Raw genomic sequence first — 14,416 nt, forward strand, 5'->3', positions numbered from 1 at the left:
GACAATGACCTGCTCAGGGACTGCAGTTGAAAATGAGCTTTTGCAGTAATGTTGACTAAAGGTCCCCGTCAAACTAAATGTTTTAAAGTAAAGTTTCATGTGACGTTTGTAGACTGATTTGTTGCTGTTCAGGCAGTAGCACTGTGAATGAAATGAAACCCTGGACGTGACTGGGATCACTTTTCAGAGGCTCTGTAATCTCAGACAGTAAATCACGTCAGTGGAATGACTTGGCCATGAAGTTCCTCAGCCAACAATGGAAATACTCACATGGTCACATGTCAAACAAATCCTGTTCGTTGACATTGTGTTTATTTACATTGTGTTTATTGACATTGTGTTCATTAACATTGTGTTTATTGACATGGTGTTTATTCACATTGTGTTTATTTACATTGTGTTTATTTACATTGTGTTTATTGACATGGTGTTTATTGACATGGTATTTATTGACATGGTGTTTATTGACATTGTGTACTTGTAAATAGCTACAAAGACAACCTGTGGAACCATGTTCTCTATTTGTCTCTCCAACTCTCCTTCCTTCCCTCTCTCTTCTCTCCCTCCCCCCTCTCTCCCCATTTCTCTTCTCTCCCTCCCCTCTCTCTCCCCATTTCTCTCTCCCTCTCCCTCTCTCTTCTCTCCCCCCTTTCTCTCCCCATTTCTCTTCTCTCCCTTCCCCGTCTCTCTCTCCATCTCCTCTCTCCCTCCCCCTTTCTCTCCCCCTCTCTCCTCTCTCCCTCTCCCCCTTCTCCCCTCTCTCTTCTCTCCCCATTTCTCTTCTCTCCCTCCCCCTCCTCCCTCTCCCTCCCCCATCTCTCTCCCCATCTCTCCATCCCCCTTCTCTCCCCCTTTCTCTCTCTCTCCCCTCCCCTCCCCATTTCTCTTCTCTCCCTCTCCCCTCTATCTCCTCCCCCTCCCCCTCTATCTCCTCTCCCTCCCCCATCCTCTCCCCATCTCTCCCTCCCCCTCCTCCCCCTCTCTCTCTCCCCCTCCCCATTTCTCTCTCTCTCCTCCCCCCCCCTCTCTCTCCCTCCCCCTCCCCCGTCTCTCTCCCCATCTCTCCCCTCTCCTTCCCCCTTTCTCTCCCCCTCTCTCCTCTCCCTTCCCCCTTCTCTCCCCCTCCTCCTCCCCCTCTCCCTCTCTCCTCCCCATCTCTCCTCCCCTCCCTCTCTCCCCTCTCCAGGTAGTAACCCTGGCCGTCTACACCTTCATCTTTGCCTGTATTATTGGAAGACAGTTCTTGGACCCAGCTCAGGGTTACCCAGGTCATGACCAGGACTTTTACGTTCCCATCTTCACTATGCTACAGTTCTTCTTCTACTCTGGCTGGCTCAAGGTATGACTGACTGACTGACTGACTGACTGACACACACCAGCTGGCTCAAGGTATGCCTGACTGACTGACTGACTGACACACACCAGCTGGCTCAAGGACTGACTGACTGACTGACTGACACACACCAGCTGGCTCAAGGTATGACTGACTGACTGACTGACTGACACACACCAGCTGGCTCAAGGTATGCCTGACTGACTGACTGACTGACTGACTGACTCACACACACCAGCTGGCTCAAGGTATGCCTGACTGACTGACTGACTGACACACACCAGCTGGCTCAAGGTATGACTGACTGACTGACTGACTGACTGACACACACCAGCTGGCTCAAGGAATGACTGACTGACTGACTGACTGACACACACCAGCTGGCTCAAGGTATGCCTGACTGACTGACTGACACACACCAGCTGGCTCAAGGAATGACTGACTGACTGACTGACTGACACACACCAGCTGGCTCAAGGTATGACACGCACACACACACAGAAATGGGGATTTGTCAGTAGGGGAAGTATGGAACCCAACTTCTGTTGACAGTAAGATTATCTATGCCTTGTGGGATTTCATTTCTCAACCAATGTTGTAAATCCCTGATGTCACATGACTGCCTGTTGTTTGATATCACTTCCGTATCAAGACATTTGTGTGGGATAATGAGCAGTGATGTGAGAGGTCCTTCTCCTTCAGGTTGCTGAGCAGCTCATTAATCCATTTGGGGAGGATGATGACGACTTCGAGGCGAACTGGTGTATCGACAGAAATCTGCAGGTTACTTCCAATCAATCAATCAATCAATTAACCAAACATGTGTTGCAAAATGCCTTACAGTAAAACCCAGACTAGTTTTCATGTCTTTTCCAAGCCGATGTTATTGATTGATCTGTCATTTGTGCCAATCGATCATTCAGTCAATACCTGTGTTGTCTCAGGTGTCGTTGATCGCGGTGGACGAGATGCACATGAACTCCCCTCCGATGACTAAAGACATTTACTGGAACGACTCTGAGGCTCTGCCTCCCTACACCCTGGCTGCTGCCGACTACTGCATCCCCTCCTTCCTCGGATCCACCAGAGAGCTGGAGTGAGGACATGACAACACGGCATGCACACACGGACACGCACGGACACGCACGCACACACACACGCATGCACGCACGCGCGCGCGCACACACACACACACACACACACACACGCACGGACACGCACGGACACGCACGGACACGCACGCACACGGACACACACGGACACGCACGGACACGCACGGACACGCACGCACACACACACACATACACACACGGCTGCTTGTACAAACACACGCACACACACGGACACGCACGCACACGCACACACACACGCACACACACACGACTGCTTGTACAAACACACGCACGCACGCACGCGTCCGCGCACGCACACACACACACACATGGCTGCTTGTACAAACACGCACGCACACACGCACACACACGGCTGCTTGTACAAACATGCACGCACACACACACACACACACGCACGACACTGCTTGTACAAACACGCACACGTCCGCAAATGCACACACACACACACACACACGGCACTTGTACAAACACGCACGCTCCTCAGCTACATACACTGTCTGACACACGCACACACGCACGCACACATGCACGCACGCACACACACACAAATGTATACTCAAGTCCTACGTATGCAAGGGCACGTGTTTTTAAAAACTCCCATCTCTCCTCAGCTAGATATCTGTCTGAGAGAAGATGGACAAGAGGGCATGGCTAGAGAGGATACAGCTTATGTGTCAACTGGTTTCCATAAACTGTATACCATCTAGTCTCGTGTTGCCATACCTTCAAAATCACATTGTTTTTATCCTAACCTTAACCTAATTCTCCTAACCTGCTACTAAAAGTCAATTCTGGTCAATTCTAATTACTAGATGTATACTATCTAGTCAAAACCATTACTATTCACTAATATCCATAAACTGTATACCATCTAGTCTAACGTATTCACTAATATCCATAAACTGTATACTATTTAGTCTAATGTATTCACTGTAATATCCATAAACTGTATACTATCTCGTCAAAACCATTACTATTCAATAATTACTATTCTAAAATCCACTATTACTATTACTAATATCCACAATTACAATTACTATTCTAATATCGACAAGCTGAAAACTATCTAGTCTAACGTATTCACTAATATCCATAACCTGTATACCATCTAGTCTAACGTATTCACTAATATCCACAAGCTGTATACTATCTAGTCTAACATATTCACTAATATCCACAAGCTGTATACTATCTAGTCTAACGTATTCACTAATATCCACAAGCTGTATACTATCTAGTCTAACGTATTCACTAATATCCATAACCTGTATACTATCTAGTCTAACTTATTCACTAATATCCATTAACTGTATACTATCTAGTCAAAACCATTACTATTCACTGTAATATCCATAAGCGGTATACTATCTAGTCTAACGTATTCACTAATATCCATAAACTGTATACTATCTAGTCTAATGTATTCACTAATATCCATAAACGGTATACTATCTTGTCTAACGTATTCACTAATATCCATAAGCTGTATACTATCTAGTCTAAAGTATTCACTGTAATATCCATAACCTGTATACTGTCTAGTCTAACGTATTCACTAATATCCATAACCTGTATACTATCTAGTCTAATGTATTCACTGTAATATCCATAACCTGTATACTATCTAGTCTAACCTATTCACTAATATCCATAAACTGTATACTATCTAGTCTAATGTATTCACTAATATCCATAAGCTGTATACTATCTAGTCTAACGTATTCACTAATATCCATAACCTGTATACTATCTAGTCTAATGTATTCACTGTAATATCCATAACCTGTATACTATCTAGTCAAAACCATTACTTTCACTAATATCCATAACCTGTATACTATCTAGTCAAAACCATTACTTTCAATGTAATATCCATAAATGGTATACTATCTAGTCTAACGTATTCACTAATATCCATAACCTGTATACTATCTAGTCTAATGTATTCACTGTAATATCCATAACCTGTATACTATCTAGTCTAACGTATTCACTAATATCCATAACCTGTATACTATCTAGTCTAATGTATTCACTGTAATATACATAACCTGTATACTATCTAGTCTAACCTATTCACTAATATCCATAAACGGTATACTATCTAGTCTAATGTATTCACTAATATCCATAACCTGTATACACATCTAGTCTAACGATTTACTAATATCCATAAACGGTATACTATCTAGTCTAATGTATTCACTAATATCCATAAGCTGTATACTATCTAGTCTAACGTATTCACTAATATCCATAAGCTGTATACTATCTAGACTAACGTATTCACTGTAATATCCATAACCTGTATACTATCTAGACTAAAGTATTCACTAATATCCATAAACTGTATACTATCTAGTCTAACGTATTAACGAATATCCATAACCTGTATACTATCTAGACTAAAGTATTCACTGTAATATCCTCTATCTTTCAGTCTATCGGGCATTTTTCAGTTCGGAGAGGCAGACAAAATGGACATTCACAGACAGGACAGCCACAACAGCAATCACAACTTCCGTCATGGTCGTCAAAAGTCAGTCCTGGGGCACGTGCGTAGGCTTCTCAGCGTCCAGGACCCCCCAGAGCTCGTCCCTCCTCGGCCCTCCTTCAAACGTCACAGCAGTGAGGCCTTCTTCCCCTTCAGACCTGACTCCCATGACTACCCTGGATCAGACGACCAGGCTCCCCCAGGACCTGATCACTCTCTGTTCCCCAGACCCAACCTCTTTAACTCCCATAACCCCCTCTCGCCCAACCACCCTCTGGATACGCTACGGGAGGTTAGCAGTACTCTTTCTTCCCTGGACACTGAGCCCCGTACGCCGTCCTTCACACACCTGCCTCAGTGGGTGGTAAGTCCACCTGCTTCTTCTGATGATCATGGGGATAGTGGTTATGGGGGTGATGGAGGGACGTGTGAGGCGTTATCTGGGGCTCCACAACCCCTGAATCATATAGAGGCCTTCTCCCAACAGACAGGGCATGAGCAGGCCTCAAGTAAGCCTGGGACGCCAGTAGATCTGTCCCCCATTGTGGAGGCTATCGGCCCTGAACATGAATCAGGGCAACAGCTGCACCCAACCGAGGCCTGACATGCAGAAGTTGAGCTGGAATATCGACCCCAAAGACTGGTGCAGTAAGCCACAGAGACGTCAGCTGTCATTCAGTTCTCCAGACATGGGTCAAAGAGCTCCCTGCATGCAGCCTGCCCTGACATCCAGTACAAGGCCTAGGGATGAGGAGAGGACCCTGACATGCAGTCCCCACAGCCCTCCACTTTCCTGCTGAGCCTGCCCAGTTCCTGAGGCACTGCAAGTCCCCGAGACAGACATTCTGGAGTCAATGGTCATGAGAGTGACAAGAAGGACACCAGTGACATGCAGAGAACAAGGACCAGTCACAACCGGAGAAGACAATGTTCTTCTGACTACAGTATCGACCCTGACATGCAGTACATATCGACCCTGCTGTGCAGTACATATCGACCCTGCTGTGCAGTACATATCAACCCTGACATGCAGTACATATCGACCCTGACATGCAGTACATATCGACCCTGCTGTGCAGTACATATCGACCCTGACATGCAGTACATATCGACCCTGACATGCAGTACATATCGACCCTGACATGCAGTACATATCGACCCTGACATGCAGTACATATCGACCCTGACATGCAGTACATATCGACCCTGACATGCAGTACATATCGACCCTGACATGCAGTACATATCGACCCTGACATGCAGTACATATCGACCCTGACATGCAGTACACATCGACCCTGACATGCAGTACATATCGACCCTGACATGCAGTACATATCGACCCTGACATGCAGTACATATCGACCCTGACATGCAGTACATATCGACCCTGACATGCAGTACATATCGACCCTGACATGCAGTACATATCGACCCTGACATGCAGTACATATCGACCCTGACATGCAGTACATATCGACCCTGACATGCAGTACATATCGACCCTGACATGCAGTACATATCGACCCTGACATACAGTACATATCGACCCTGACATGCAGTACATATCGACCCTGACATGCAGTACATATCGACCCTGACATACAGTACATATCGACCCTGACATGCAGTACATATCACATCGACCCTGACATGCAGTACACCCTACATGCGACCCTGACATGCAGTACATATCGACCCTGACATGCAGTACATATCGACCCTGACATGCAGTACATATCGACCCTGACATACAGTACATATCGACCCTGACATGCAGTACATATCGGCCTGCTGTGCCCTAATATGAGTCATTTCACAGGATCTCTAAGGGTGTACCCAGCATTATTATAATTGACACCCTAATAAACATCAAATGTTTTATAATAAAATATAATTTATTCAGTCATCGTTCACTGTTAATCATTGTACTCACTCACAAAATGATGCAACAAAAAAACACCTGATTGCATTTAAACAATTATTTATTAACTTTAGTAGAATGAAAATGCATGAATTATTCTCAAAAGATGCCAGACAGCCACTGATAATGCTGGACAGACAGCCTTTCAGCCTTCCCATGAAGCACTTCTGTCTCCGTGATGATGACAGGAGGTGCAGCATGGTGATTCCATGCATCGCTTCATCCACTATCCTTCCTTCCTTCCTTCCTTCCTTCCTTCCTTCCTTCTATCATCCATCCATTCATGACTCCCTACTTCCATCGCTCCATTTACCCTTCCCACCTCCCATCTATCTATCCATCTCTGCATCCAACGTTGTATAGCGTGTGTGTCTGGCCTTAGCGAAGCCCACCCTGTCCTGTCCCCCGGTCATAGATACTATAGTAATCAGAGAGGAACACGTCCCCTAGGATCCACAAAGGATCCGTTGAGGAGGCAGATCCTCCCCCTGGAACCCACTGAAACAGATCTCATGATCACCCATCAACTCCTGAAGAGAGGGAGGGAGGAGGGAGAGGAGGAGGAGGGAGAGGAGGAGAGAGGAGGAGGGAGAGGAGGAGAGGAGAGAGGGAGGAGGGAGAGAGGAGGAGAGAGGGAGGGAGAGGAGGAGCAAGAGGAGGAGGGAGGAGGAGAGAGAGGAGGGAGAGGAGGAGGAGGAGAGAGAAGGAGGGAGGAGGGAGGGAGGAGAGAAGGAGGGAGGAGGGAGAGGAGGAGAGAGAAGGAGAAGGAGGAGGGAGGAGGGAGGGAGGGAGGGAGGAGGAGGAGAGAGGAGGAGGGAGAGGAGGAGGGGAGGAGAGAGAGAGGAGGAGGGAGAGGAAGGAGAGAGAGGAAGAAAGAGAAGGAAAGAGAGGAGTGAGAAGGAGAGAAGGAGGGAGAGGAGGAGGGAGGAGAGAGAGAGGAGGAGAGAGAAGGAGGGAGAAGGAGAGAGAAGTATAGAGAGAAGGAGGAAGAAGGAGAGAGAAGTAGAGAGGAGAGAGAAGGAAAGAGAAGAAGAGAGGAGTGAGTGAGAAGGAGAGAGAAGGAGGAAGGAGGGAGGAAGGAGGGAGAAGGAGAGGGAGGAGAGAAGGAGTAGAGAGAAGGAGGGAGAAGGAGAGGAATGGAGAGAAGGAGAGAGAAGGAGAGAGGAGAGGAGGAGAAGAGGGAGAGGAGGAGAGAAGGAGAGAGAGGAGGAGGGTAAAGGACAGAGAGAGTGTGTCAGAAATATGACAACAATCATAACCACCACATGTTTTTTGACACAGGCCTATCGTAGGACACAAAAAAATGTATATCTATAATTTATACTAAAATGATTATCACACACAAGTTAAAGTATATACAGTAATAGTATGTATGCCGAAATCTTGTCATGTTCATTCACTGTGTGTTTGGACCAGTACCCACCCTTTTGACGTAGGACTCAGCAGTGAGCACGTATTCCACCCCGTTGAGCGTGATGGTCACCTGGGGCAGGCTGGAGATTCGGGCGCAGTCAATCAGGTACTGCAACACATTTTCCTCATTGAAAAGCATTGAAGAGAATTGGAATTTCAGTGTACTTCCTGAATCAACTGGAATGTAAATGGAACTGAGCCTCGTGCAGCCCCTGTAACTCTACAGAGACTGGCATGGGCACACTTCTCCAATGGAGGTGGGGGCAGCTCCTATCACAAGTAGTACTAGTAGTAGTAGTACCAGTAGTACTAATAGTAGTAGTAGCAGTAGTAGTAGTAGTAGATGAAGCAGCAGTAGAAGTAGTAGCAGCAATGGTAGCAGGATTAGTAGTAGTAGCAGCAGTAGTAGTAGTAGTAGTAGCAGTAGTAGTAGCAGGATTAGTAGTAGTAGTAGTAGTAGCAGCAGCAGTAGCAGTAGTAGCAGCAGGAGTAGGCAGAGTAGTAGCAGCAGTAGTAGCAGTAGTAGTAGTAGCAGTAGTAGTAGCAGGATTAGTAGTAGTAGTAGTAGCAGTAGTAGTAGTAGTGGAGGTAGTAGCAGTAGTAGTAGCACGCCCAATTTTTCCGTTTTTGATTTGTTAAAAAAGTTTGAAATATCCAATAAATGTCGTTCCACTTCATGATTGTGTCCCACTTGTTGTTGATTCTTCACAAAAAATACAGTTTTATATCTTTATGTTTGAAGCCTGAAATGTGGCAAAAGGTCGCAAAGTTCAAGGGGGTCAATACTTTTCGCAAGGAACTGTATTTGCAGTAGTAGTAGCTGTAGTAATAGTAGTTGTTACATCTGCTCCTGCCACACCTACTTCTCATCCCGAACCTCCCTAAACCTGGCACCACTCCCCAGTGCTCTCTCCTCTCTCTCTGTGTGTATGTGATTATGTGAGTGGAGACAGGTGTGTGCTGGAAGCAGCAGCAGATTCCCACCAGCTGCAACCTGTTCCATAATCACAGCAATAGAAGCAGGATACAAATAGCAGCAGCCCTAGCCACTTCCATAGCTGCCAGATCGTAGCCTCGACTCAGTCAGTCTGCATTTCAAGCTGTTTGTTCTTGTATATATTTTCTTATCCTGTTTTCCCAGTAGCCTCAGTAGCAGCTTTTTTCTCCACTACAGTCCTGTCTGCTCTGACTCAGGTACCTGTCTAGCAGTCCCGTCTGCTCTGACTTGTTAAAAAAGTTTGTCTCCAATAAATGTCGCGTCTGCTCTGACTCGTGTCCCACTTGTTGATTCCGTCTGCTACACTCAGGTACCTGTTTGAAGCCCTGAAATGCTCTGAAGGTTGCAAAGTACCTGTCTCCAGTCCCTGTATTTGCTGTAGTAATAGTAGTTGTTACCTGTCTCCAGTCCCTACTTCTCATCTGAACTCCCTAAACCTGGCACCAGTCCCCTGTGCTCTCTCCTGTCTCCAGCCCGTGTGTATGATCATGTGAGTGGAGACAGGTGTGCTGGAAGACTCGCAGATCCCACCAGCTGCAACCTGTTCCATAATCTGACTCAAATACCAGCCCTCCACTTCCATACTGCCAGATCAGGTACCAGTCAGTCTGCAGTCCCTGTTTGTTCTGTATAGATTTTCTTATCCTGTTTTTCCAGCCTCACGCTGCTCTTTCTCTCCACTACAGTCCCGTCTGCTCTGACTCAGGTACCTGTCTCCAGTCCCGTCTGCTCTGACTCAGGTACCTGTCTCCAGTCCTGTCTGCTCTGACTCAGGTACCTGTCTCCAGTCCCGTCTGCTCTGACTCAGGTACCTGTCTCCAGTCCCGTCTGCTCTGACTCAGGTACCTGTCTCCAGTCCTGTCTGCTCTGACTCAGGTACCTGTCTCCAGTCCCGTCTCTCTGACTCAGGTACCTGTCTCCAGTCCTGTCTGCTCTGACTCAGGTACCTGTCTCCAGTCCTGTCTGCTCTGACTCAGGTACCTGTCTCCAGTCCGTCTGCTCTGGACTCAGGTACCTGTCTCCAGTCCCGTCTCTCTGACTCAGGTACCTGTCTCCAGTCCCGTCTGCTCTGACTCAGGTACCTGTCTCCAGTCCGTCTCTCTGACTCGGGTACCTGTCTCCAGTCCCGTCTGCTCTGACTCAGGTACCTGTCTCCAGCCCCGTCTGCTCTGACTCAGGTACCTGTCTCCAGTCCCGTCTGCTCTGACTCGGGTACCTGTCTCCAGCCCCGTCTGCTCTGACTCAGGTACCTGTCTCCAGTCCCGTCTGCTCTGACTCAGGTACCTGTCTCCAGTCCCGTCTGCTCTGACTCAGGTACCTGTCTCCAGTCCCTGTCTGCTCTGACTGGGTATGTCTCCAGTCCTCGTCTGCTCTGACTCGGGTACCTGTCTCCAGTCCCGTCTGCTCTGACTCAGGTACCTGTCTCCAGTCCCGTCTGCTCTGACTCAGGTACCTGTCTCCAGTCCCGCTTCTGACTCAGGTACCTGTCTCCAGTCCCTCGTCTGCTCTGACTCAGGTACCTGTCTCCAGTCCCGTCTGCTCTGACTCAGGTACCTGTCTCCAGTCCCGTCTCTCTGACTCAGGTACCTGTCTCCAGTCCCGTCTGCTCTGACTCAGGTACCTGTCTCCAGTCCCGTCTGCTCTGACTCAGGTACCTGTCTCCAGTCCCGTCTCTCTGACTCAGGTACCTGTCTCCAGTCCCGTCTGCTCTGACTCAGGTACCTGTCTCCAGTCCCACGTCTGTTCTGACTCGGGTACCTGTCTCCAGTCCCGTCTGCTCTGACTCAGGTACCTGTCTCCAGTCCCGTCTCTCTGACTCAGGTACCTGTCTCCAGTCCCGTCTGCTCTGACTCAGGTACCTGTCTCCAGTCCCACGTCTGCTCTGACTCAGGTACCTGTCTCCAGTCCCGTCTGCTCTGACTCAGGTACCTGTCTCCAGTCCCGTCTGCTCTGACTCGGGTACCTGTCTCCAGTCCCGTCTGCTCTGACTCAGGTACCTGTCTCCCGTCCCGTCTGCTCTGTCTCAGGTACCTGTCTCCAGTCCCGTCTGCTCTGACTCGGTACCTGTCTCCAGTCCCCCGTCTGCTCTGACTCAGGTACCTGTCTCCAGTCCCGTCTGCTCTGACTCAGGTACCTGTCTCCAGTCCCGTCTGCTCTGACTCAGGTACCTGTCTCCAGTCCCGTCTGCTCTGACTCAGGTACCTGTCTCCAGTCCCGTCTGCTCTGACTTCAGGTACCTGTCTCCAGTCCCGTCTGCTCTGACTCAGGTACCTGTCTCCAGTCCCGTCTGCTCTGACTCAGGTACCTGTCTCCAGTCCACGTCTGCTCTGACTCAGGTACCTGTCTCCAGTCCCTCATCTGCTCTGACTCGGGTACCTGTCTCCAGTCCCGTCTGCTTGACTCAGGTACCTGTCTCCAGTCCCGTCTGCTCTGACTCGGGTACCTGTCTCCAGTCCCTCGTCTGCTCTGACTCAGGTACCTGTCTCCAGTCCCGTCTGCTCTGACTCAGGTACCTGTCTCCAGTCCCGTCTGCTCTGGACTCGGGTACCTGTCTCCCAGTCCCGTCTGCTCTGACTCGGTACCTGTCTCCAGTCCCGTCTGCTCTGACTCGGTACCTGTCTCCAGTCCCGTCTGCTCTGACTCAGGTACCTGTCTCCAGTCCCGTCTGCCTGACTCAGGTACCTGTCTCCAGTCCCGTCTGCTCTGACTCGGTACCTGTCTCCAGTCCCGTCTGCTCTGACTCGGGTACCTGTCTCCAGTCCCGTCTGCTCTGACTCGGGTACCTGTCTCCAGTCCCGTCTGCTCTGACTCAGGTACCTGTCTCCCAGTCCCCATCTGCTCTGACTCGGTACTTGTCTCCAGTCCTGCATCTCAGTCCTGCTTCCCCTGCCCTGGATCCCTGCTCTACTACTTCAATGTATTCCGCAAGACCTGCTTACACGGATCCTAATCTCCCTTGCCCCCAAACAACCGTAAGGCTCTCCAGAGGGTAGTGAGGTCTGCACAACGCATCACCGTGGGCAAACTACCTGCCCTCTAGGACACCTACACCACCCGATGTCACAGGAAGATCATCAAGGACAACAACCACTTGAGCCACTGCCTGTTCACCCCGCTATCTTCTGGAAAGCGATATCAGGTGCATCAAAGCAGGGAGCACTTTAAACAATTCTATCTCAAGGCCATCAGACTGTTAAACATACACCACTAACATTGAGTGGCTGCTCAACACACTGACTCAACTCCAGCCACTTTATAATGGGAATTGATGGAAATTGATGTAAAATATATCACTAGCCACTTTAAACAATGCTACTTAATATACCCTACATTACTCATCTCATATGTTTACATACCCTATATTACTCATCTCATATGTATATACTGTACTCTATACCATCTACTGCATCTTGCCTATGCCGTTCTGTACCATCACTCATTCATATATCTTTATGTACATATTCTTTATCCCTTTACACTTGTGTGTATAAGGTAGTAGTTTTGGAATTGTTAGGTTAGATTACTCATTGGTTATTACTGCATTGTCAGAACTAGAAACACAAGCATTTTGCTACACCCGCATTAACATCTGCTAACCATGTGTATGTGACAAATAAAATGGATTTGATTAGTATTTAACGTTATCATATCACCTCTCCAATGGAGGTGGGGTAGCTCCTATCAGCTGTTGTAGAGCGAGGATGTCACGGTTGGGGCCGATGATGAGAGACGTGCCTGTATCAACGATGGCCTGACAGCGGGGGACAGAAGTTCAAGGCTCCTGAACCTGTACACTGCAGTGGAAGGGTGGAGGAAAACCTGTGTTCAGAACTACAGGGACATGACCTTTTTACAAAATTCAATCTCTAATTTGGCTGCCATTTTGGTTTTACTAGGATACAGCAGCAAAGATGGGACGAAAGGGACTTTTCTGACCGGCGTCCCATTGACTTCCCTGAGAGCCAAAACCTGCCCTAACATTAACCTAACCCTTAACCCTGACCCTAACCAAACCCTTAACCCTGACCCCTAACCTTAACCCTGACCCTTAACCCTGACCCTAACCTTAACCAAACCCTTAACCCTGACCCTAACAACCTAACCCTTAACCCTGACCCTAACCTTAACCTAACCCTTAACCCTGACCCTAACCCTTAACAAACCCTTAACCCTGACCCTAACCCTTAACCTAACCCTTAACCCCTGACCCTAACCTTAACCTAACCCTTAACTATGACCTATAAACCCCTTAACCCTGACCCCAACCTTACCTAACCCCTAACCAATCCCTCTAGCAAACCCCTAACCTGACCCTGACCTTAACCAAACCCTTAACCCTGACCCCCTAACCTTAACAGACCCCTAACCCTGACCCCTAACCCTTAACCCTGACCTAACCTTAACCTAACCCCTAACCCTTAACCTGACCCAAACCCTTAACCCTGACCTAACCCTTAACCTAACCTAACCTTAACCTAACCCTTAACCCCTGACCCTTAACCCTAACCCTGACCTTAACCTTAACCTAACCTGACCCTAACCTTAACCAAACCCCTAACCCTTAACCTGAACCTAACCAAACCCTTATAATACAACATAACCTAACCCTTAACCTGACCTAACCTTAACCAAACCCTTAACCCTGACCCTAACCTTAACCAAGCCACTTAACCCTGACCTAACCTTAACCGAACCCTAACCCTGACCCTAACCCTGACCCTAACCTTAACCTTAACCTGTCCCTTAACCCCTGACCCTAACCCCTAACCCCTAACCTTAACCCTGACCCTAACCTTAACCAAACCCTTAACCCTGACCCTAACCTTAACCTAACCCTTAACCCTGACCCTAACCCTTAACCCTGACCCTAACCTAACCTAACCTTAACCAAACCCTTAACCTAACCTTAACCAAACCCTGACCTAACCTAACCTAACCCTGACCTAACCTTAACCCTATTTACCCTTAACTAACCCTTAACCTGACCCTAATCCTGACCTAACCTAACCCTTAACCTGACCCTAACCTTAACCTAACCTTAACTATTCTAACCTAACCTAACCTAACCTGACCCTAACCTTAACCAAACCCTTAACCCTGACCCTAACCTTAACCTAACCCT

General features: G+C 48.1%; 1 protein-coding gene across 1 annotated transcript in view; it reads left to right on the plus strand.

Moving 5' to 3' along the window:
* Positions 1 to 5,564, plus strand: part of LOC135530083 (bestrophin-3-like) — a 20,136-nt gene extending 14,572 nt beyond the window's left edge. The window contains exons 7-10 of the mRNA XM_064958470.1: positions 1,187 to 1,339; positions 2,036 to 2,116; positions 2,278 to 2,429; positions 4,907 to 5,564. Of these exons, the coding sequence (XP_064814542.1) occupies positions 1,187 to 1,339; positions 2,036 to 2,116; positions 2,278 to 2,429; positions 4,907 to 5,564 (1,044 nt within the window). The remainder of the gene's footprint in view (positions 1 to 1,186; positions 1,340 to 2,035; positions 2,117 to 2,277; positions 2,430 to 4,906) is intronic.
* The last annotated feature ends 8,852 nt before the right edge of the window (positions 5,565 to 14,416 follow it).

Source organism: Oncorhynchus masou, unplaced genomic scaffold (genome assembly GCF_036934945.1).
Source record: "Oncorhynchus masou masou isolate Uvic2021 unplaced genomic scaffold, UVic_Omas_1.1 unplaced_scaffold_1251, whole genome shotgun sequence".
NCBI classification, from domain to species: domain Eukaryota; kingdom Metazoa; phylum Chordata; class Actinopteri; order Salmoniformes; family Salmonidae; genus Oncorhynchus; species Oncorhynchus masou.